This window comes from Sander lucioperca, chromosome 2, assembly GCF_008315115.2.
Source record: "Sander lucioperca isolate FBNREF2018 chromosome 2, SLUC_FBN_1.2, whole genome shotgun sequence".
Lineage (NCBI taxonomy): Eukaryota > Metazoa > Chordata > Actinopteri > Perciformes > Percidae > Sander > Sander lucioperca.
The window spans coordinates 37229096-37255064 of NC_050174.1; the positions used below are offsets into that span (position 1 = coordinate 37229096).

The following is a 25969-nucleotide window of genomic DNA, read 5'->3' on the forward strand; positions in this document are numbered from 1 at the left end:
CAATACACAAATATAGTTTAAATTCAGGACTTTTACTGTAGCCTACTTGCAACAGAATATGTTTACACTGTGGTAGGCTATTACTACTAGCCTACTTAAAGTAAAATATCTTCCATACACACATACTGCAAAACAGAAACCAATATACATAAAGCCTATTTGCACCGACAGACGACAGTAAAAGTGTAGTTATCCCTCTTCTTTCTGACTAATATGGGACTCAGAAACGTGCTCAGAGTGAGCCCTCTTCTCATTTCCTCCCCTCTGTGTTTCCCATATGTCAGAGTCTTTGTGCTTTTCAAGACAGCGAGGCGACAGAAGGAAAAAAAACAGCTGGATCCAAGGATCAGTCCTGCTAGCGGCTCGGCTAGCTGTATCACCCCCTTCAAGCTAGCGCTTTCTCCTCGGCTGCCTGACTTCCATAAGGTACCGTATCATAAAACTGTCCCTCATTTGGGAGAACACAGTTCTTTATCAATGGCGGGCTCGTTTTTACCTGCGCTGTCTGTTCTGACCTATTTTTCCAAGTGCCTGCCCGGCTAGGCAGTTAGCTTCCACATTAGCTTCTCTGGATGCTGATTAGCCAGCTAGCTTAAGCTAATTAGCCTCCTGCTGCTTCATGAGCAGGTATCAAAGGATTAAATGAGCTGTTAAGGCTAAAGAGAGGACAGACCACCTAAACTCACTACACTTTCATTCTTTTCTTTTGCAAAACACGTTTTATTTGCTTTATTAGCCACTTTAAGTCTATCTGATGCTCATTCTTATCTATAACTATTAGATCATCTTTTTAATTACTAAAGCAATAATCACACAGATGTTATTTTATTTAACAAAATGTAATGCTCCCCACACCCTGGTCATAAAAACATAAATTACAAATTGTTTGTACAAAGCTTTTGTTAATACAAACACAGAGCTAGGTGATCTAGTAGGAATCAATATCATCATTTCAATACAAACATTGTTTTCTGACATTGATTTATATTATGATATGGCAAATATAGTGCTACCCATTGGTGGTGTGTAACTAAGTACATCAACTAAAGTACTGTACTATATAACAAAGTCGATGTACTTTACTCAAGTCTTTTCTTTTCATGTTACTTTCTACTTCAACTCCTCTAAATTTATCTGACAGGTTTATTTACTTTTACAGATGAAGATTGTTTTGCACACAAAACATATAAAGAGTTTATAGAATATGATGTTTTGTTGTAAACTGTTTATACGAGTACAGCTGAAAAGATTAGTTCATTTATCAATTAGACAGTTGACAGTAAATGAATTGGAAACTATTTTGATAATCATTTAAATCAAAGTCACGGGGCCGTTGTTTTTCTGCATGGAGTTCTTTTACTTATAATACTAATAATACTAAAGCTAATACTTTAGCTAAAGTAACATTTTCAATGCAGGACTTGTACTTGTACCATTGTAACAGAGTATTTGAGAAATGTGGTAATAGTACTTTTACTTGTGTAGCTAAAGGATCAGATACTTTCTCCTCCATATACCTGATCAAATATAAAGTAATCAAATTGAATGTCAAATGCAGTGAATTGTGTCCCGCTTTGAAACTACAAAGGTGCAACAACCAAAACCTTCAACAGCTCGCTGTGTTAGTTTTTAAACACATTTTGCTTTGAAATATTAATTTTGACGACACAATTTAATAAAATGATAAAAGCACTATGATCATATCCAGAGGAAATTGTTTGGTTGAGGTGGATTCTTACACAAAAACTTCTGTAATGTTTGTAAGAAGTGTAATTTTTATGAAGTTGAGGTCTTTGTCTGACGTGAACTCTGCAGGAAAGCGTTGTATTACAAAACCGCTTACAGGCAATAAATTATTATTTAGAATTATCCCCCAGCCCTTTAAAACTTGGTGTAAAGTTATTACAAATAACATGATCTGAATGTCTCATAAGGTCTTTTTATGTTGGCACAAAACAAATGTTACATCTTGAGTTTACTATCAGTCCTTAATGGCAGTTTTACTAGAAAATGTGGATTCAAATAGTGACAACTGACAGTGTAAAGGCCCTGACACACCAACCCGATAATGGGCCGTCGGACAGTCTGGCGAGGTCGGTGACTCGAGTCTGTTCGGTGTGTTCTGTGCCGTCGTCCGTCGGAGGAGCCGTCGACCTTCATTTTGGCCGATTTGACATGTATAATCGGAAGGCGGGCAGTCGGACTCAATGACCAACCTGATTGGTGGAGTGCTAACCTGGAAATGATGAGCGGGATGAAAGTGACAATGCCTCTCAAACTCTGATGAAAATCATTTAAACTGACCTTTGTCGATCTGAAATGAAGACAGATTCAGCAACTGCATGGCCTATTTCTCACTTAAAATGTTTTCAGAAACACGTTTCGGTGAACTATTTTAGTACAATATGAGATCGCCTTAATAAGCGAGTGAACCCTCAGCACTGTGAAAGCAACTCTAATGCGATTTAAACTGGCCACCGTCCAGTCTGCAGGTCTTAATGCCTGTAATCAGGGCTCCATGTCATCTGAATTAGAGAGACAGTGACGATGGATGTTTAAGACTTAGAGAAAGTTCTATTCAGAGAGGTTTTTCTTTGTTTATTTAGACTCTTTTTGCACTGCATGAGTTAAGTGGTTATTTTCTGTAACTGTGCTCATACTGTCTAAAAACATTTGCTGTATTGGTACCTGCCTTGTTACCGATTACACTGTTTCTTCAGTCTGAAGCACAATTTACTTTAATACAGTCCGAGAAAACATCATATTTATAAAAGCAGATAACTCATTTGTAAGGCACCACAATCATATTGTTAGTGTCTTTTCTGATAACATTCTGGTTGGCTTTATGTTTGTCTTCTTGGTTTAAGTCCAGCTCATTTAGACTTTTGTTTTAAAATTGTTGCATGTCAAGTACTATATTGACTAAGATATGTTAATTAAAAAGAACTTAAAGCACTTTAAGTAATGTTGGTAATCAGGACGTGATGAGGGAACTGGTAGAGGGACTTCTGTGTAATCAGGTGTTATTGGTCCAGGTTTTTAGATATCTTCTCTTCGGTGCAATGGAGGTGAATGGAACGTGTTTGTTGCTCACAGCTTTGAAAAACTACAAACAGTTCAACAGCAGAAACCATATAACGTTTCCCTGTTACTCTTTATAACCCACAGTCTTCACTGTAAAATGATTTTCATTGAAAAAATCCTTCCTACTTAAGAAATGGTCCTGATGGGAACGGTTGACAGAGAGGCTTATTCATTTTTCTGAGTGTCATGTTTTATTGTTGTAAAGCAAATTCTTTTCACCTCCACTGACATTAGGGGGAGACACAAATCTCAGAGATAGATATCGTAAAACCTGGACAGATAAAACCAAAAGTACTCAATGGAGAGACACCACGAGAGGCAAGTGAAGAAATGTGTTGTAGTTTGGATGAAGTGTCCCTTTTTAAAGGAAAGTACATTTGGGAATACAGGTGTGTCTTTAGAATTTACCCTGAATCAGATAAGAAGATCAATATCAGTTTTATTTCTGTGCGTCTAGGACTTGTATGATTACATGTTTTATCCTGTTTGCCAACAAGCTAGTCATCAGTCCATCCAGACAGTGGAGTCAGGACAGATCTCAGACCTGGCAACGTCCCTATAGAGCTGCTGCATACTGTCACGGCATCCAGAGTAGGGTTGGATATCGTTTGGGTTTTTGCCGATAGCGTTGTTGCCTGAACCGATACTTTAAAAAAAAAAAAAAAAAAAACTCTAGCTAACGGTAGGCTAATGTTAGCTGCCAAGTGTAACGTGAGTGTTAACTAGCTTGACATGCAGCGATGTTTCTGTCTCTAACGTCCGTTTCTGAGCGCCAGAGAACAGCGCAGGCATTTAAGCGGCACCGAAATGAGGCCCCGAAATCCGTGTTGCTGTTCGGTTCCGGTAGATACCGGTCATTTTGGCACCTGTGCCATATTAGACCAGGGTTTCGGTACCCAACCCTAATCCAGTTGGGTTTGGTTGTTGATCAAGAAAGTAGCTCCAACGTTAAGTGCTGCAATAATTCCTTTTCACAGTTCTACTTGTAGAAGAGACGAGATGTTTCAGACCAGGAGTTGTTGGAAGCTAGATTCACTCAGCTCTCAGTTTCATCTGACCTTTGCGAGAAATGTAAAGAAACTCAATCTCATTTTACTTTGTAGAAAGAGTAACCAAATCCCTTTCAGACTCCTCCTGAAAACTCCCATCCCTGTTTCTTGACTTGGCTCCAAAACAACGTTTCATCTCTCCGACTGTTTTCGTGTCTCGCTGCCTGGAAGGATTCAGACTCGTCAGCTGTTCACATAAACACAGGAAAGCTGACAACCTCTTCTTTTTTTTAATACATTCTTATTTTTGATGTCTGCTTTCAGACCTACACTGTTGTTATCAAGGATGTTCGGCTCGACTGTTTCTCAAAGCTGCAATCAGAGGTCTTATTCTGACCAGTTTAGTTCTGCGGTCGCTCCCACACAGTCTGAAAACAACTCCACTCTTACATGAAAGCTCCACAGTTCGCTGCTTTCTGAACATCCTGTGACTGTGAATGGACATTTGCTTATTTCAGAACATAAAGAAGGCTCTTTAGAGTGTATTTAATGTACGGGGAGTGGTGAAAATAACAGAAACACCGTACAACACAGTCTGAAAAATGGCTGAGTTAATGCAGAATTGCAGAAGTATAGCTGCTATTTTGTCATTGATTACTGTAGGGATAGATTTCAGGTCATTTCCATAGAACAGGTCCATAGTAACTAAAAGCACCCTGAACACATCTGGATCTTATTGTAGGTACACCACCTAATGACGTGAGAGGCCTGACTGGACTGTTAGTCAGCAGGGGCTGCACTTAAAGCCAGTTCTTGTAATCCTCTCAAAGCTGTCATCGATTAATCCGTGGATTATGTTTTCAGAAAATAGTGAAAACTAGGACTACGGCCTCGCGGTTGTATGCTTCCGCCAACCAGTCACATCCAAGTTACATCCATGGAAAGACATACAGTCTTTCCAGAGCATGAATGTCTAATAAGACCTGGATACAGCATTCGAGGCGGAGCCCCATTCATTCTTATGAGAGTTGCTAAGTGGCGCATGAAGCCGACATGGAGCCAAAAATGAGCCAGGTGATCAGCACTGCTTCCGCATTATTCGGCCCATAGAGCAGAGGCACTAGAGACCTTGGCCGGCCAATTCCGGTTTAGCGCTCCGCTAGTATATCGACGGCATTTCATTTACGGGATAGTTCCGGTGCCACAGGAGGTTCTGCCAGATGTTCTTAATTTTTGGCCGGATGTCTCTCACCTGTAAATTAGACATTCTAAACTCTTGTCGATTCGGGACACATCCTCCGAACTAGAACCGACAATCAATTCATAGACTTTCAAAATGTCATCGGACCGAATGGATCAAATTCTGATAGTGAAACAACGTTTTCTTTCGCTATGTAAGTCTATGGGGAAAAGTATTTTTGGGCCAGAGGGCATCACGTGACTGGCCGGGAGTTGCAATTCTAGTCTTTGGCCTCTATGTTCAATTTGCTTCATAGCCCGGCGCACTTCCTGGGGTTCGGTCCAGACTCTTATGTAGTAAAGGTAATAAGTGTATCTTTTGGCAAAACGTGGATGCTTCACACTCATCTTCAACCCGGCAGCACAGATCTCTATACAGTCACCACAGTTTTAAGAGTAGTGCCACCAATTCAGTTCCTGAGTTATGGCGTTGAATAATGGCCAGAACAGCATTTTTGCAGAACAGTATGACGTCCCAGCAAAGTTGACCTTTGGGTATAAAATGTCATCACTTCATAATTTTATCCTATTAAAGATGTGTGTGGAATGTTGTCATAATTAGCGTATGAATTCTTGAGTAATGGCCCAAAACGTTTGTTGAGTCCAAGGGGACGTTTGTGCCAAATTTGAAGAAATTACCTCGAGGCGTTCCTGAACTATTGTGTACACAAGAATGTGACGCACAACCCGAAATCACAATTCTTCCGGCCACAGCTATTCCTGGCGCGGAGGCATAAAAAAACCAGCACAATTTCCCAGAACCAAACTTGACGTCTTCAGATGCCTTGTTTTGTTTGACCAATAGTCCAAAATTCAGTTATTATGTCAGGCAAAGAAAAGGAGCACAGATGTTTTGCATTGCTGCTTGATTAAACGACTTCAACAAGTATGCGATTATCATAAATTATTGTTGATTAATGGGACTATTTTTTGTGACCGTTAAGTTATATTTAGTTTTATTACGAACAGAAGCTCACTAAGTCTCAGTTGTCCGTACTCGGTGTTATTTGACAAATTTAGAATGCTGTTCTTGATCTGGTGTTGGTTCAGGTTGCGTACTGCGTCTTTAAATCTTTGTTTGGGCTCTGCGAGTCACGCCGCTCTCTGATCAGTCCTGATTATCCCGCTGTTTGTTGCCTTTGATCACAACAGCTCAGGCAGTTTGTGCAGTTGACAGTTTAAAACCTCCAGTAGTACTGAGCACTGATGTTTTTCATTCAGCCTTTTGTTACAGTAGTTGGTAAATCCTCCTTTAGAATAGAAGTCCGATTTTGTTATTTTTTTCTAGTTTCCTTTTTATTCACTGAGCAGCAGTTTGTCATCTGAGTTAGGAAAAACAACTTTAACACAAGTTTTCAACTGGACTGTTCTCAGTTTCCTGCAGCTACTTCCTGTGTTTAATTCCTGCTGATCATATCACCGCAACATTTCGTGTTTTTCTTCATCATATTTATGGAAATGATGCTGCTACACAGAAGAACAAAGAGTCTTATAGCTTTACCAGAGTATGTGACGGATTCTCTTCAAGGTCCGAATCTTCAGATAACTTAGAAAAACTGAAGAATTAAAAAAAACCTCCCTGTCTTACATGAGTCATTTTTTCATGTAAATTGTTCCCACAGTTTGAAAAGTGTCTCTATAATAGGGCTGCAACTAACAGTTATTTTCATAGTCGATTAATGTGTTGATTATTATCTTGATTAATCGATTAGTTGTTTGGTCTATAAAATGTCAGAAAATGGAAAAAATTCGATCAGTGTTTTCCAAAGCCCAGGATCCAGTACCAGTACCCTTTTTTTTTTTTTCTTTTCTTTTTTACTTTCTTAAAAAGTATCGGTTCAGGCACCGTTAATTATGTATGCGATTAATTTCGATTAATTAATTATAGAGTATGTAATTAATTAGATTAAATGTTTTAATCGATTGACAGCCCTAATATATATATATATATATATAGTTTACTGTCACAGAGGAGTGACAAAACTAGGGCTGCACGATATTAGGAAAATATCTAATTGCGATTATTTTGACTGATATTGTGATTGCAATATGATTCACTATATTGGAGGGAATGATAATTTTGTATCAATATTCTCATTTTCATTGAAATATATATATATATAAATTATTGAAGTGTGATTTTTTTTTTTTTTTTTATTATAAAAAATGAAATGATCAAAAATGTCAAAATAGTTGACTATTAATTTAATAGTTTGACAACTAATCGATTAATCGGTTACTCTTTGCAACTCTACTCTGTAATGTACATGCCAGTGTTCTATATGATGTGTGTGTCGCTGTCTGCAGCTGGTGGTGAGGCTGATGATGAGGTGTGAACATGGAGGCTCCTGAATACCTGGACCTGGATGAGATCGACTTCTCTGATGATTCAGCGGTCAGTGGGATGTCGCCTAAACAAGCTAACAGCTGCTAACTACACCTATCTACCTGATAATCCATAGGCGTAGATTTCGGGGGGTGGGGGGGGGATGCAAGGGATTTGTTTCCCCCAATATTTAGAAGAGGTAGATTTTTCCTCAAGAAATATGAAAGACAACCCACTTCCCAAAAGAGGTAAAAATAACCGTTCAGTTATCTGTAACTATATGTTTCTCAACTATTTAAGACACAGAAAAAGAAGTGGTTAACGCCTACAATTTTTGGGGGGAGCTGCAATAAACCCTGGAGGTTCTAATGTTCAGTTTCAGTTGGAAATGGAAATTCATATATTTTACACCCCGTTTAAATCAACAAGGACTAAATATTAGGAAATACTTCATGATGTTTAAGGTAAATAGCACAGGAGCACCCAGACACTGTTTACTTGGCAGTGCAGTTAGGGCTACATTTCACTTTTTGCGGGTTCTTTGAGAATTACACGATGTATTGTCTTTATTTGTGCAAGTTTAGTGGCGGCAAAAGCCATGCAATCCTTTCGTGAATTCGCCTATCAGTGATTAATTCCACCGCTGTAACCTACAGCTGCCTAAATGCTTCATGTTACAATCTGTTTGCACTTAACTGACACCGCAAATAACTAATCTCTAAATGTAACTGCTTTGCACAGCTGCTGAACTGCTGTCCACAATTTTTCTGACTTTCTTTTTGACCCTGCAGTATTCTGTGACGTCTCTGAAGAGCATCCCAGAGTTGTCCAGGAGGAGTGATGGCCCGGCCGAGGAGAGACCAGGTAACTAATTATTATAGAAGCATATCTTAGTTAGTATTTCTTTTTTTTTTTTTAAGTAAAACTGTATAGCAGACTCGTATCTACTGAGTGTACTGTTTGTGAAATAGTTTCAAAAATAATTCCAGACCTCAACAAAACACAATTTGTTGTTGAGTGGTTTTTTTACACATTTAAAGCTATAGTGCGCGTCAAACATGATACAAGCCTTTCGTGATCGCACCCCTCCTCCACGCAGTTGCTAGTAGACAAGGAGGACACGGAGGATTAAAAAAACATGGACATATAATTATAGATAATTACTTTCACTCGAGTTTCTGCTCGCGAAAGTCGCAGGACAACTTCTGAACATAGCCATACTGAGAAATACAGAGAGAGTTGTGTGGAGCTGATAGTCTTAATTAGCTTTGTATCAACTCATTTGGCAATGGCTTGAATGTAACGGATGTTCATTATTATCAAAAAGTTACACACTAAAACTTTAAAGGCACACTATGCAAGATTTTTACCTTAATATAACAAAAAACTCAAAAACATCAAAGTCATTTCGATGGTAAACAAACTCGTAGTAGGGCGAATCATCCCGATAGCAAAGCAGGGGGGGACACCGCTTGCAAAACCAGCAATGAAAGTTTGGTAGGTGGTGGCCTGCCAAATCTCATGAGAGGGGGGGGGATCAGGCCGTGAGTGCAGAGACGGCTCTGCATACGACAGTAATGTTAAATACCTCACAGCGGCTCTATGGGTCGCTGTTTGACAAAAATAGTATGCCTTTGAACTTCTATCTAATGAAATCTCTGTGAAACTAAACTACCATATTTTTTTTAAAACTCTCCTCTCCTCGTCCTGCAGCTCCAGCCATCAACTGGAGTCGCAGCGTTTCCTCCCACACCGGCGGGGGAATCAAACCCACGGGGCTCGCTGAGGTCCACAGTAAGTTCCGGCCCGTGAAGAGGGTCTCCCCTCTCAAACACCAACCAGAGACCACCGACTCTGACTCAGAGGGTAAAGTCCAGGGCCTGGGCCTGGGGGAGCCGGGGGAAGCCAGTAAGGATGACCCCAGCTCTGACAAACCGACTCCTGCCTCCACCTCCTCTGACGGGCCGGGAGGGAAGGCGAAGGGCCTGGGCGGCAGCGTTGGTGTCGTTGGAGGGATCAACTCCCAGGCTCTATTCGGGGAGCTGGAGCACTATGATCTGGACATGGACGAGATCCTGGACGTGCCTTATATCAAGTCCAGTCAGCAGATGTCCACGCTGCCTCGGGTCCCCCACGACAAGCGCTCGGTGACGGGGAGCAACCTGGGCGGAGGGACCCTGGAGAGGACCCGGGGAGGGGGGCTGAAGAGCTCCGCTTTAGCCCACAACGAGCCTCTGAGCCTGGGCAGCAGCAGCTCACAGACTCAGGTACTTTTAAGCAATTTCTTTAATAGTTACATATAATTAACATAATTTGTGAATCCATCTACAGTCCACAGCACTGCGTTTTTGCATTATTTAGTCATAAAATGTGGTCTGATATTCGTCAACGTCACAATAATGTGTCTGAAATAGTAACATAAAAACAATTGTATGTGTTGGTGTATTTGTAGCTTGAACATTCAAAGTCAGGTTGGAAAAATGAAGTGAAGCCATGGTTTTAGTAACTAGTTAAACCTTATTTTACAGTGACCTCGACCAATGTGTTGATCACATCTCCACATCGGCCAGGAGGAATCTTAGAGGGTTTCCTCAAACAAAACTGTTCATGAATGGCTCTCTTCACTTCATGTCACAGAATCCTAATTGATTTGAGGTCAGGAGTGACCTTAACCATTCTGTCAGAATTCTGTATTCTGACATTTTGTAGATGACGTTTCCCTATTACATCTCCCAACTTCTATAAAGCATCAGATGACTGATAGCTACCCTGAACCTTAAACTTGTTAAAAAAAAATATTTTGTATACGTTTTAAATGCATTGTTTTCTGTTTATAAGTAATGGCAGCCAAGGGCCAGCAAAACAGCTATGAAACATTTGGGATCCCCACTCAGGGCTCTAAATGCATTCTCCTGTGTGTATGCACTGGTGCTAAAATGTATTGGAAACTGTGAAGTATATTTATAGTATATTCATGCAGCCATTTTCTTTTCAGTGCAAAATGTTTGCTAGTTAGTCTCCAAGAAATGCAGCAATGCACCAGCAAAGGCAAGGAAGAAGACGCTAGCTGCTGTGGTAAACATAGTTGTAAACAAAGCTGGATTTTAGGGCTGCAGCTATCGATTATTTTAATAATCGATTATTCCATCGATTAATTGAGTAATCGGATAAGAAATACTTTTGTTGTTTTGTGCCTATAAGTATATATGAGTTATACTCAACCTATTTTCATTTATATATTTGATTACAATGTCACACAGCTCTGTTACACTTATGCTAGTAGATCGTTGATCAGCTGTTTCTCCGTGAAGAGAGAGAGTGAGAGAGAGTGGTGCACAACAGTCAGGTGTTTTTCCGAAGGGATAGTCAACAAGTCGGCTCTGTAGATCAAATCGTGGTCACCACTACGTATTTTCTTGTCTTTGTTTTTGGTGGTTGTTGTGTTTGGTGTAGTTTCATCGTCCATACGACTGTGATTTACTGTTGTCGGGTCCGCTTCGTGGAATGGATGATTAAGTTAGACTCAATGTTTTCTGTTGAGATGCTGAAGCATTGACTTGATTTTGCAGTAGACACGCTGTACTAGAGGTGTTGAAATTAATCAAATAATCGATGCATCGATGCTGCATCGATAATCGACCGGGCCATAATCGATTATTTCTGTTTACAATTTAATGTTGGCCTAACAACATTTCTGTTTACATATTCCGTTATGTTTTGCACATTCAGGAAGTGCTGTAGTTTTATGTATCCAATTTATTTAGTATTGGAGCACTGCAGAATGTTTTGTTTTTGAAGCTTGAAAAGCTATGAATTAAATATCCTAGATGGCTTTAATAGAAAAATGTATTTGACGCATCGAGATATCGAATCGAATCGAATTGAATCGCTGACATGATAATTGTAATCGAATCGGGAGATCAGTGAAGATTCACACCTCTACACTGTACAGAGTTTTCGTTTTAATTACGTTTGAACTGATTCCAAACTTCGGCCACTTTCTGTCGTTTTCTCCAGCCTGTCTCTTCTCTTAGCCCCTTACTATTTACGCTCTCTTTCTTCATTTTGTAATCTGCGCCGTCAGTCTTCATGGCATGTGTCGCCAGCAGCGTCAGCCCCGGTGTGCGACAGTAATAATCATCCGTGCGGAAACACCGTGAGCGATACAACGTTGGTAGCATTGATTAAATTAAAAGCTTAGGCAAATCATAGGCAAATCATTTTGCATTGAGCTTTTTTAGTAATCAAATTATTCGAGTTACTCGAGGAATCGTTTCAGCCCTACTGGATTTAAAAAATCAGCTTTGCAAATGTTGTATGTTTTAATGCACTGGACACGTTTGTTAGAGCTGATGGATTCACACAATTTGGTGAGAACTTTCGTTTGTTTACAAGGAAAATCCACAGTACTGCTTTAACCTTTATCTGATAATTAATTCACAGTATTCCATTAAGGCTTCTGTTTCAACAAGTAATGTGTTTAACGGCATGAAATATCAGCTTTTTTAATGAATTATTTAATAAACTGTAATGTTGGTATTTATGTGTTTCCTACAGTATTGTGTTCTGTCTCCGCTGAAGTGGTCAGACCTGAGGAAGTCCAAGTCGATGGATCCAGACCTCCACCACCTCCACCGCTCCCCGGCTGGAGGAGGCTACCAGTCGGAGCTGCTCTCCTCCGGACTCCTCAGCTGCTCCTCCTCCGTCTCTTCTTTCTCTGATGCAGGTGCGAACCTTTCTTCTTCTCTGTCTTACCCGTTTTTGTTGGATAAAAACACTGTCATGATATACCTTTCTTTGAATAATGACTTCCAGACAAGCTGCTGTCTGCGCGGGTCTACCCAGACTCCCAGAACCAGAGGCCGGGCGTGGAGCCACCAGGGGGGGGCCCGGGGATGATGTTCCCCCTGCCCGGGTGCAGCGTGGGCAGGCAGGACGCCTCCAAGCCCAGGGCTCCTGGTCCAGGAGGAGGAGGAGGAGGAGGGGGTGGAGGCAGCAGTGGGCCGAGGGGGTTCGGAGGAGGTGGAGGAGCAGGAGCGGAGGTGGACGAGGAGACCAAGAAGAACCAGAACATCATCAACATCGTCAGAGAGGGACAGATGTCTTTGCTGGTGAGTGGGAGGCATCATGCTTCTGATTAGTGGAAGAGAATCTAACACAGGGTTTCCGCGGGGTCTTAAAAAGTCTACATTTTATGCTTTAAAAAGTCTCAAAGTGCTCATATTATGCTGTTTGGCTTTTTCCCTTTCCTTTATTGTGTTATATATCTTTTTTGTGCATGTTATAGGTTTACAAAGTGAAAAAGCCCAAAGTCCAGCCCAAAGGGACTTACCATCTCCAACAGAAAACACTGTTCACAAACTGCTCCAAACAGCTCTATTGTAGTCCAGCCTTTACTTCAGAGACAAACGTGGTCACTTTGGAACACACGTTATAATGCTCGCCTAGCTGCTAGCATGGCACGCCCTCATACTCTGCTTCTGACTGGTTAGTAGTCCTTACCTAGGTACTGCTCATGTGTGACTCCCAACAAAGATGGAACAGAAGTGTGATGTCTCACTCTGTAGCTAAAACAGAGAGCTCAACACACAGGGTGAAAAGAGGAGCTGCAGCAATGTGCAGTACAACAAATATATGGTGTTATTTGAAAATGAAACCATGTTAACCTATTCGGATATAACCTCTAAATACAATTAGGAACCTGAAAATGAGCATGATATGAGCACTTTAAATTTGCTGAAGTATTGTTCTCTAGGTCTTAAATAATTTCAAACAGGTCTTAATTTTCCCACATCAATGTAACGCTACCTCTAATGCTCATTGAATTTTTTTTTTTTATTCTGTGGTGTTGTAGTTCTTCTGTTGCTAGTCCAGATATAATTCGCTGTACTATGACTACAAATGAGACCAAAATGCAACTTATATCGCAGCCAACCTAGACACAGTCTGATAATGCCAATGAGGATATCGGGGAATTATTTCAGACGTTTCTGGACTCTGACATCTGACTTTTTTTTCCGATGTTGTGATATACGTAGGTCTTAAGTTTCATTCACAATTGTCTTTAAAAAGTCTTGACATTTGACTTGAACCTGTTACATTTGCAAATCACATCTGATGTTGTATCTCATTTTCTTTCTCCTTCCCCCCTCCTGCAGCCTCACCTGGCAGCAGACAACCTGGAGCTGATCAGAGACGAGGACGGGAACAACCTGCTGCACATCTCGGCCTGTCAGGGCCACGCTGACTGTCTGCAGCATCTCACCTCTCTGATGGGGGAGGACGGCCTCAACGAACGCAACAACCAGCAGCTCACTCCCGCTGGTCTGGGAGTTAAGGTCAGTGTGTGAAGAAAACTGTTAATGTGAACTTAAAAGATGTTGATTAGTGAATACTTGGTGTTTTTTTTTTTTAATGGCATGAGTACAAATGAGAAAAATCAAGCAGACCAAGTTTCCTTAAAAATCCTAAATACAGGATTCCGGAAAAAAAGCTCTTTATACTCTTTCTTCAACGTATAATGTGTAATTTGCTGCAGCTAGGGGTCTCTCGATCACATCAATAAGAAAAGACAGAGCAATACCGTCATTGCAGACAGCATCCCTTCACTGTTCATCGTTCGGGAGGTTTTTACCGGGAGCCAAATAATCCGCAGAGTAGGCCTGCAGCGACGCGTCGATGACGTCGACGCATCAACGTCAAAATTACGTGGATGTCGTATTTTTGCGTCGACGCTTCGCCACACACACATGTGGGAGACCAAAACATTGCAGGAAACAGCAACCTCCTCACAGAATTCCCAACAAAGCCCTGCAAAAAGCCCCATGAAAAGAAGAAGTCCTAAAAAAACAGCTCGCCCTTAATCATCGAGGGTATGAGAATACTTAAAATATAGTCCCAAGTACTAACGTTAGCTAAATTAATTTCATGTTTGTGTAGTGTGTTGTGTAGCCTGCGCACTTAGGTGGTGCTAGCTAACTATCTTAGCTCTCCGTGCAGTTTGTTCGTGCTAGGTTAGTAGCTAACGTTAACGTTAACGTTAGCTAGCTACTGGCGCCTAGACAGCTGTGTTTAGCTAACGTTAGTTATCATCTAATGTTGGCTTGAATGGTAGCTAGCTTACGGCTGCAGAACACAGATATCTATAGTAGCTAACGTTAGCTAACGTGAACGTTAGCTACTAACCTAGCACGAACAAACTGCACAGAGAGCTAAGATGCGTTGGTTAGCCTAGCACCACCAAAGTGCACAGCTGCATTAGCATGTAAACCTACAGAATAGCAGTTAAGAGAGTCAGTTTGATTATGCATCAAGTTTTATGTTGGGACTGTTATGTTGTGTTAAACAATCCAAGGAATGTCTGTACTGTGCACTGCACAGTGTTTTTCTTTTTTGCACTACAACTTGATTTTTTTGAACAAGAGAGTTATGTTGGTACTGTAAAAGAGTAAACAGGCTGGCCTTTCATTTTGTATAACAGTAAAATAATTATTTTATTTTGTGTAAAGCAGAAGATTTTTTGCTGTGCAAAATTGTTTAATAAAATATATTATTAAGAATTTTTTGGTATTTATTTGAGATACATTATGGTTTTTATTAATCGAGCAACAGAAAAATAATCGTTATATTAATCGTCCAATTAGTCGTTAGATTAGTCGACTAATCGATAAAATAATCGCCCGATTAATCGTTTAATAAATAATCGTTTACCCCCAGCTCTACCGCAGAGGTCTCCTCCTCTCCAAAACAAACAGATCTGCTGATTGAAACCTGAGCAAATCAATTTCACGTTAAAAAAATCTGTGTTTCTGAGTCGATCTCTAGCTCACCTAGTAGAGCATGTGCCCCCCTTCAGGTTCGGGTCCTTGGCTGCTTGTCATGCCCTCTATCTTCCCCCCTTTCCCGGTCTATTTCTAGTAGTGTTCATCAGTGTAGATGCTCACATTGTTATCGTTCTTGGTTTGGGCGACCTTTAATATTTTGTCCATGGGGTGGGGGGGGGGGGCAAAATTATAAACACCTTTCAATTTAATGTACCTAACAAAGTGGCCAGTGTGTGTGTAAGGTGTAGATAACTAGCAAGCTTAAAGTGGTTCAAAAAAATCAAAGAGATTTTTTTCATTTGATGTCTTTACAAAAATGTGAATAGATGTTGTGCAGTTTCATCCTCTACCTTATTATCACCCTGATGTAAATACATTTGCTCATTTTACAGCTTAAAATGCAGAAGACTCTCAATTTTGCACCTGCAGGTGGAAATATAAAAAAAACAACAAAGAAAACATCTACACTATAAGCTGACAAGGACATGCAGACATTTGATTGGCTGTTGGCAGCTGGTCAATGAGTTCAACAGGTCCGTCAGTGTTAAGATGGAGGTTTTGGATAAAAAAAGTTTAACATTGGCTCTGTTGGCCCGCTGCAGGATGTTATAAAATGAGTCCCTGGAATGAACACTATAACTACTGCGAAGGTCCTGTTTTGTTCGCCCTGCTGTGGAAACCAGGCTCTTGATTGGCTGCCAGAAAGGAAGTGTGTTATCTAGAGACAAGCCGGGCAGCTGAGTCCTGATTCGCTCTTATCAACAAGCCTCTATTTTATTCCCTCAGATTAATGGGTTGACAGATTTAAAACCACCTGGTCCTCACGGAAACGTGTGTGTGTGTGTGTGTGTGTGTGTGTGTGTGTGTGTGTGTGTGTGTGTGTGTGTGTGTGTGTGTGTGTGTGTGTGTGTGTGTGCGTGTGTGTGTGTGCGTGTGTGTGTGTGTGTGTGTGTGTGTGTGTGCGTGTGTGTGTGTTGCAGAACGGTCATCTAGAATGCGTGAGGTGGATGGTGAGTGAGACGGAGGCCATCGCAGAGCTGAGCTGCACCAGAGAACATCCCAGTCTGATCCACTACGCTGCCCGCTACGGACAGGTAACACAAAGAAACCCATTCACATGAATACATACCTTTCCAAACAGTTTCCAGTGAAGGCTTCCCAGATGGTGCTGTGTAACAAACCATCCAGCTTGTCAGGTTAGCGCTCATGCAGAATGACGTCACAAAAACTATCCAATCAAGTCGGTAACCTGTCAGTCCTATGACTTCATGTTTGGCCAGACCACATTAAGTGAACAGGTGTGAAAGTACCTTGAGATGTCTTTAAAGGCCAGCGTACAGAGGATACACCTTTTGATTTAAGTGAAGACAAATCACAACCCTCACGGCAACATTTCCACTTCATTCCCCACATTAAGTATTCCTGCAATTTTATCATTTAGCAACTACATTGTGTTTAAAGTTTAAGCAAGATGGGGAAAATGCCAATACTGAGTATTAGAAGAAGAAAAGACACAAATGAGGCCAGAAGTGTTAAAGGGAAAAGTCCCATTTTATGTTGGGATGGGTGTGTGTGTGTGTGTGTGTGTGTGTGTGTGTGTGTGTGTGTGTGTGTGTGTGTGTGTGTGTGTGTGTGTGTGTGTGTGTGTTGGGGAAGATTGTTGTGTGTTTGGTTGACTTAAGGGTAAAAAGTCTCTCTCTTTTTCTCTCCTCTCTCTCTCCGTCTGCCTCTCCAGGAGAAGGTCTTGTTGTGGTTGCTTCAGTTCATGCAGGAACAGGCGATCTCTCTGGACGAAGTCGACCAGAACGGAAACACTGCCGTCCATGTGGCAGCTCAGTACGGACACCTCACCTGTATACAGGTGTGTACTGCTGGAAAGTAACAATTACTACCAACGTAACTATCACTGTTTCCTCTGTTTTCTCTCAAACAGCTGCGGTTGGTCTTGTGGTTTTATTAGATTTTTTAAAGGTCCAGTGTGTAACGTGTTTAGTTGTTCATTATCAAAAATCTGTGTTGCCCGTTCATAGTCCTTTTCCATGAATATTTACCACCACCATCAATTCCAAGTATTCCTTTTGGCTTGAAATTTTACATTTGCATTCGCATGAACTGGGGTAGACGCTCCATATTCATGCGCCATCTTTAAATACGTTAGCCGGTAAGGGACATACAGGACATACTGCTCCACCTTTTGTGTTTTTCGCTGTCACATGATAAACTCACAGGTGCTGCTAATGCTGCTAATGGGTATCATAGCTTCCCGGCCCCCGGCAAGTTTGAAGAAGGAAACATGGAGGACCACACGTATTCAGAATCCAAATTTCAGGAACAGGAGTCTTCTTCTTCGCCCAGAAAAAGAAAAAGTATATTGAAAAGAGCAAGAGACCGGCTTTTTGCGTGAAGGCTACCGTAGCTGTAATACGTACTTTGAACTGCGTGGCGCGAGAGAGTTGATTGCGATATATGATCTCAACGCTAGATGGGAAAAATTCCTACACATTGGACCTTTAACATCCACTCCATCACTTAACTTTCTTAACCTACAGCTAGGGTTGGGTACCGAAACCCGGTTCCACTATGGATCCGGTTCCTACGCAAACGGTAGTATTCGGACCGGATTAGAACACAAATTTTGGTTCCTCATTTCGGTTCCGACTGAAATATTTTCCCTCTGTCGCTCCGGACAACGGCAGACTCTTTTTTTCTTTCTCCCTTTTCTGCCGACTGCCGCATGTGCCCGCTCGCGGTGTAAATCGCGTGTCCGCGCAAAAATATCACACTTACTCTGTAGTCTACTGTTAGCTAGCTATCGTAAATGTAGGCTACTTTTAAAATGCCATATTTTCCCTCTGGGCTCACCAAAATGGACGTAAAGGCATATTAACCATTCACTGCACGTTATCGCTATATTACTATACTATTATACTACTATATTATATACTACTATACTATACTACACTTGCTCTGCTAGTCTATCGTTCAGGACAAGACCCTGTAGCCTGGTGGTGGGGGAGGCAGGACGGCCTCCCCAAATTGTCTGCCCTTTCAAACTCATACCTGTGTGTACAGGCCTCTTGGACACCATCTGAGAGAGTTTTCTCCTGTGCAGGACATGCCATAAGTCAGGAGAGGTGTAGTATCTCGCCAGAGAAGGCAAATATGGTCATTTTTCTGCAAAAGAACTGCTAAAGTTTGAAGCTGGTTGGCATACCAACTTAACAACATTTATTTTGTTGTTACTTGTTAATAGTGTAACTGTTATTTGTTAAATTATTGTAGTTATGTGTTAGGTGACTTAGGTTTACTTATTATATATTTAACTACTTTAAAACGTTAATATATTGTCACATTTAAATCATTTTCAATTTAAAAAAAAACTCCATAAAAGAGCCTTTCTTTGATGTCATTTTTCAGTTTTTCAAGAATCGGTTTAAGAATCTGTTAGGAATCGTTTTAAAAGTACCGGTTCAGCATCGGAATCGTAAAAATTAAAACGGTACCCAACCCTACCTACAGCTCAGTAATACACAATATGATTCAAAGCAACACTAGATTTTATTATTACAATATTTAAACAATGAAAATGTCAACATTAAACCCCACATGTGAGGCGCATGTTCCTGCAGTGGAAGCTGAGTGTTTTTTATTCACCCTGCTTAAGGAGAGGCGGATGTTATCAGTCTTGTCTGCTTCCTGTTGGCTAGCCGGGCCGACAATCAAAATACTGATAGTTAATGATCTGCTTTTGATAAAATAGCTGTTTTTTCTCAGCAGAGTGTGGGGAAAGCTAAAGGCAGTATAAATGGCAGTATTAATGAAAAGAGCTACAACTGGAAGAAATAATGTTTCTAATTTCATATACTGACTTAGAAACAAGCGTCAACATGTGTGAGATGTTTCCAGGAGCCAGAGCTCAAAGTAGTAACGGTTTAAGTCTCTGTGTCTGTGTCCAGACTCTGGTGGAGTACGGCTCCAACGTGACGGTCCAGAACCAGCAGGGGGAGCGGCCTTCCCAGAGTGCCGAGCGGCAGGGACACACCACCTGCGCTCGGTACCTGGTCGTCGTGGAAACCTGCATGTCGTTGGCCTCCCAGGTTGTTAAACTCACCAAACAGCTCAATGAGTAAGTTACAGGGTTTGTACTGTTGTTTTCAGTTACAGTTGCTGTATTGAATTGTTCATAGTTTCTCAGTCAATGCTATTCTATTGACCATTCTAGATGTGTGAAATGGGCTTAAGAGTGCTCAGGTGTTGCCAGAGCCTTCAGTAGAAATCTAGAGACTGTCACACATGCTTAAATTTACTCTCGTTTAGACCAGGGATCTTTTAAGTTTTTTAGGTCAGGGACCCCTAAGCTGAAAGAGAAACCGAGTAGGGACCCCCTACTGCATATATTGTATAGCCTGAAAATAATTTAAAAAAACTTGTCCATACAAAAAATGCGTACATAGAATTCATAGGGAGCGAGTGGGCGTGTTGATGATGTTTTCTATCATGTGTCTGGCACTACCGGAAGTAAACAAACAGCGAGGGTGAAGAAGATGCTACAAAGACGTCTGGAGAGACGACTACATTCTTGAACATTCTTGAAAATCGTCAGACAAATTCAAGGAACGGCAAGAGACTTTATGACCAAATTACAAACCTTATGGACATAATGCGCACCAATAGATAGCCAAATATATTTGAACCTACTGTGTATGTTTTTTAGAAGGAATATTCAACACGCCTGAGGTTCCCCAGCAAAGGCTGTACTACACTGTAAAGAGTGAATGTAGAATTTACAGTAATTTGTTACAGTGTAATCATTTAACAATCTAGGCCCTCCCTCTCTAGAACAACATCTCTGAGGAGATTAGACTCAGGAGCTCCTTATCCTCTTTTAAATCCCTCTTAAAAACACATTTTTATAAGTGTGCTTTCACAGCGTTTGTGGCCTAAATTTATTAAGTTATGTCACCTCTTAAAACCTATTTGTATACAAAGGCATTCTCTTAACTTTTATTGTGTAGCTCATTTCGCTCAATGTTGTATGACTTTTAAAACGGGTTTTAACTTGTTTTATTATTGTTTGTCTTCCATTTTATTTTGTCTTGTAAAGCACTTTGTAACTTTATTTTGAAAAGTGCTATATAAATACATTTATTATTATTATTATTATTATTATTATTATTATTACTGGTGGGGGCGTGTCAGTGTCAGAGTTAATCCTGTTGTGTGTGTTTGTCATGCAGACAGGCAGCAGAGAGGATTACTCTACAGAAACAACTGCAGAGACTGATGGACCCCACAGAGGGGACACCTTCCAGATCACCCAGGTAACACACACACACACACACACACACACACACACACACACACACACACATATATACACATATGCTCACACATCGTACACCCACAACTATGTCCCCCATGAATCTGGAGTCGTATTATTTTATACTGTTGGGAATGTAGCTATTTTAAAACCATAGTAAGTTTCTTCTCATCTATTGTGGTGGCTACAAAACCACAGAATAAGACATGAAGTCACGGTGTGAGAGTGGAGGGAGTGAGTCTGGAAAATGGCAATAGTTGTCACTCCCCACAAGAATAAACAAGTCAGCACAGCATAGATGGGGGAGTGATGATGGTAACCTCCACTGAGAAGAACTTGAACTCCGAGCCACAGATATGAGCAGTGCTGGCGGCAGCAGCAGTGAAAGCAAGTGATCGCAGCATTTACAGTACAGCAGTTTTCAGATGAGATGGAATTTAATTATTTGATTCGATATAAAACTTTTAATTGCAGATAATGCTATTTCAGAGCTGAAATTAGTTACTTAATTAACCAGAACCCATGTGTTTTCACTGTATTGGTGATAGTAGCAGATGTTATAATATAGCAATATCAGTTGTAGTAGTTATAGAAGTGGTAGCAGCAGTTAGAATAGTTGCTGTAGTTTTTTTAATGAAAACCAGTCGTGGTAAAAGTAATTCTTGTAGAAAAGCACTACTATTAGAAATAATGGTATGTAGTAATGGTAGAAGTACCAGTAATGAGGGTGTTGGTTTTTAGTAGTAGTAGTCGTAGTAATGATTAAAGGCATCAACAACATACACACCTATAGAATGTAAAAGTAAAGAATCATTTCTTCTCCCTCTCTGGACTCCAGCTCCCATCAGCCCTCAGTGGAGGCGTGGCCGGAGATGATGTTGACAGCGGAGGGGACTCCAGGTGACGGTTGGTTGGTTCGTCAGGGAGGGGTGGGTCCAGACCCGGTGCTGCGGCAGCTGCTGGGGAAGGACATGTCGGACACGCTGTGTCCCAGGGAGAGGCTGCCCCCGGCGGGCGGCCCCGGGGCCCCTGGGGCCCGCAGGACCGGGCTGGTGGAGAGGAGAGAGCTCAAACTAGCGAGACTCAAACAGATCATGCAGCGCTCTCTGAGTGAATCCGATTCGGACGGTTATCCACCAGAGGAGGGTAAAAGTCAAGGAGCCTCTGCATCAAACACACTGCGACCTGATAGGCCGTCCCATTTGCCAATCGCAGAGGAGGAGCCAGCGTCAAACCACCTTAACCTGGTGATGAGGAAGCACCTCCCTTCCTCCTCTTCCTCCTCATGCATAGCTGAGCGAAAGCTGGCGTTTTCTCTCAGCGGGTCAAAGTCGGCGGACAGCGTCGGTATTAACCCCTCCCCCACCTCCAGCGACCCCGAGGCGGCAGACGGTAAAACACCAGACGCTTCCGGCGACCTCCAAGACGCCGCCAACGGCCAGAAAGTGGCCACCAGCCCCAAGAGCGCCCTGAAGTCGCCCTCGTCTCGCAGGAAGACATCCCAAAATCTCAAACTGAGGGTCACCTTCGACGAGCAGGTCCACAAGAGTTCCAATCAGGAGGCGGAGCAGACCAAAGGGCATCACGGGAAGGAGAGGACTCCAACGGGAAGCTCTGAAAGCAAGCGGCCGTTCGGGGCGTTCCGCTCCATCATGGAAACGCTGAGCGGCAACACAAACCACAACAACAACAGTGGTGGTCAGTCAGGCTCCACCTGTCAGAACTCACCCGGCAGGAAGTCTGAAAGTAAAAGCAGCCCAGGAGGAGGAGGAGGAGGAGGAGGGGCTAAGGGCAAGAGCAAAACCAGTAACGTTTAACCAACGAATGCCTACTGAAGGCAGAGAGCACATAACAAACAGACCGACAAAGCAAACAGCAAGAGGCAGCCAACATCAGAAATTTATGTTCCAATGGTAGCAGAGATATCGCTGACCGACATCCATTGAAAATAAACGTCCATAAAAATCCACTCAGTGTAAACAAATCCAGGCAAAAAACAGTGTTAAGATGTATTCCACAGCTAAGTCACTGACTCCATGGCAACATCATACACCCTGTTTACATTACCCAAAGTATAGTTTTGGGAACTGCAGTTCCAAAACTCTAAACATAATAATCCTGAAACATCATATAATATACACACTATGATGAATACATGTTCTAAGATAACATGAATAATGGCATTTCCAAGTGGGTTAATGTATCCTGAAAAAATAATTTATGACATCACAAGTAACTATGCCATACGCAAGCAAACATTGCCAAGGGTTCAAAGGGTTAACGCATATTTTTTAAATGACAGTAAATTACAACAGCATATGAAAAACACCAGACACTTCATAGTTAATATAAAATTGGACTTCAAGTGACCAAATCAAAAGTGCGATTTTGTCAGTCAAGACAAGACTAAAGTTGTATCTTCAGCTACAGATTGTTTGGTCCAAACCACAGTGGGGGAAAAGCTGACTTTGCTTTATTTTAGGGCATACCAGCTGCTTACAAGCGGATCTGGACTTGTTAACATAGCTGTCATCCTGCCAGTTTGCCCTCTTAAATACAGGAGTCTTCATGTGTCGGTTCATAGTAAAATGGTAAAAATGACTTTCAGACAGGGACAATAAAAAGTCTGTCTGACTCTGGGTGAGAAAAGTTAACATCTGTTCTCTTTTTGCCCATAATCCCTAGTTCACATTACTACCACAATATGGTTACATACTGAATTAGTCAGTAAAATAAAAGTTCCAGTCAAAGTCTATTATTTTTTCACAAAATAATCTTTACCCAATGTCCATTTAGCAGCTTTTTTTTCTGGAGCTTTAAACAGTATCTCATGGCTTCTTTTTTTTATCAGTGGATGGAGTTTGAGAGTGTGTCGGCTCCAAAAAAAAGACAGTGAACAGACTGTGAGTTCACATTATTTTGTCAAAACTACCATTCCCAAATTCAAGTTTGATCTTTAACACTCCAGTGACCAGTTTAAATTTTAACCATTGTTTCCTCACACTTCTGTTTTCATACTTTCTATTCATTAAGTTTCTAATGTTCTTTGCCTCTGACGTTTGACTTTTGATGGTTTTTCTACAGATGAAGGACTGAAAGACAAAAACAGAAACTCTGTTAAAAGATCATGCTCACATGTATTTGAGGGCGTTATTCAGAGACAGGAATCCCTTCAGAGTGAATGAGAAGAACCTGTGTGTTTAATGTGTTTACTGATATTGAAGCAATTGTTTATATTGACCGACTGAAGGAAGTGTGTTTGCGTATTAATCAGCATCCTGGAGAAACCTCACATGTCCATAATGCTACTTTTCGTATTTTTTTTTTGTTTTGTCACATTTAGTTTAATGTCAGATTACACAGAGTTCACTGGTCTGTTAAACTAAAACGTGTCTTCTAAGTGAAGCACGGGTTCTGGTTCTCTGCCACTCTGTTACTGAACTAAACACTAAAGATGAAGTATTAGTATTTATGTTTATGCACACAGTTAAATGATTTGAAATTTTCAAAAAAAAATAGTGGTTATAATCACGCACGTGGTTAACGTGCACCAGCACAACAAATAGTTTTAAAAACCACTGTATATATAGTAGTATTTAATTATTATTTTTTCTTTTTACATAATATTCCACACATTTTTTTTAATTTTTATTTCCATGGTTATCTATGCAGTATTTTTGGCATGAAGTAGACTTTAGTTGTGTGATGTGTTTGAGACGGGGAGGTTTAAGAATGCACCTTCTACAGCGGCTGACAAACCGCCCCACCGTATGAACTTTAAGAGAAAGAAGTTTTAAACTCCAGAGATTTTAAACTTCTGACAAACTGTCTCAAAACTTGAAATTAGATGACGGAGGCTGATATCTGATGCTCTTATCCAGTGGTTAAATTTCAGTGTGGCAACATTTGGTAGTGGGAATAAGGTTATGCATTGAAATCTAACAAAAACATACAGTAGAATGTTTTTATAGTTGTTTGCTTTGCCTCATGACATGTTTACAGATGAACTCTCCGTAGGTTCAAGCATTTACACTCACCTTGAAGATTATTAGGAACACCCTACTAATAGCGTGTTTGACCCCCTTTCGCCTTCAGAACTGCCTTAATTCTTCGTGGCATTGATTCAAACGAAATTGTTGGCCCATATTGAGAGGATAGCATCTTGCAGTTGATGGAGATTCGTGGGATGCACATCAGGGCACGAAGCTCCCGTTCCACCACATCCCAAAGATGTTCTATTGGGTTGAGATCTGGTGACTGTGGGGGCCAATTTAGTACGGTGAACTCATTGTCATGTTCTAGAAACCAATTTGAAATGATTTGAGCTTTGTGACATGGTGCATTATCCTGCTGGAAGTAGCCATCAGAGGATGGGTACATGGTGGTCATAAAGGGATGGACATGGTCAGAAACAATGCTCAGGTAGGCTGTGGCATTTAAACGATGCCCAATTGGTACTAAGGGGCCTAAAGTGTGCCAAGAAAACATCCCCCACACCATTACACCACCCATTCTCCTCTGACCTCTAGCATCAACAAGGCGTTTTCGCCCACAGGACCGGCACATACTGGATGTTTTTCCTTTTTCAGACCATTCTTTGTAAACCCTAGAAATGGTTGTGCATGAAAATCCCAGTAACTGAGCAGATTGTGAAATACTCAAACCAGCCCGTCTGGCACCAACAACCATGCAACGCTCAAAGTTGCTTAGATCACCTTTCTTTCCCATTCTGACATTCAGTTTGGAGTTCAGGAGAGTTCAGGAGATTGTTAATTGCATTAACAAGACATTTAACAGGTGTTCCTAATTATCCTTTAGGTGAGTGTAATTCAAGTTCAATGTGTCAGAACCATGGATGGTGTCACTAATGAGGGGAAATAGACTTGATTAGGCTGTCTCCGCCTATTACTATTACCAACAAACTAGAATTAGAAAGATAAAATCATTTAATTCACCACTTAGTGAGACATTCGGGGCCGCTGACTTTTGTAGGGGACCCGTTGTCAGATTGGCTCACATCTTTGTGGCTCGGTGGTACATGTTTACAGCTCGGTTATTCAGAATCACTGATCCAATTAGCCACAAGTAAGATAAAGTCTACACGGAGTGACAGGAAATTCTTATTCTTTGATCACATCTCTTATATCATTTAATATCATTTTAGCTTCCATATCGATGTGGATCAGTT

At 41.1% G+C, this 25969-nt stretch overlaps 1 protein-coding gene across 2 annotated transcripts; it reads left to right on the forward strand.

Moving 5' to 3' along the window:
- Positions 1-258: 258 nt before the first annotated feature.
- On the forward strand, positions 259-24312 carry LOC116054089 (synuclein, alpha interacting protein). 2 transcript variants are annotated; one of them, XM_031305420.2, is made up of 12 exons: positions 259-426; positions 7620-7707; positions 8430-8502; positions 9352-9905; positions 12196-12364; positions 12454-12749; positions 13797-13976; positions 16442-16555; positions 17197-17322; positions 19418-19587; positions 20699-20782; positions 21620-24312. In XM_031305420.2, the coding sequence occupies exons 2-12, from the start codon at positions 7651-7653 to the stop codon at positions 22596-22598; spliced, it is 2802 nt and encodes a 933-aa protein (XP_031161280.1). In that variant the 5' UTR covers positions 259-426; positions 7620-7650; the 3' UTR covers positions 22599-24312. The 2 variants fall into 2 exon arrangements, with proteins under 2 accessions (XP_031161280.1, XP_031161281.1); XM_031305421.2 differs by having other exon boundaries at positions 12220-12364.
- Positions 24313-25969: the final 1657 nt, after the last annotated feature.

Coding starts and splice junctions, on each gene's coding strand:
- LOC116054089 (XM_031305420.2), top strand. CDS start 7,651: ATGGAGGCTCCTGAATACCTGGACCTGGATGAGATCGACTTCTCTGAT. Junction 16,556..17,196: donor ACGCTGCCCGCTACGGACAG/GTAACACAAAGA, acceptor CTGCCTCTCCAG/GAGAAGGTCTTGTTGTGGTT. Junction 19,588..20,698: donor CTCACCAAACAGCTCAATGA/GTAAGTTACAGG, acceptor TTTGTCATGCAG/ACAGGCAGCAGAGAGGATTA.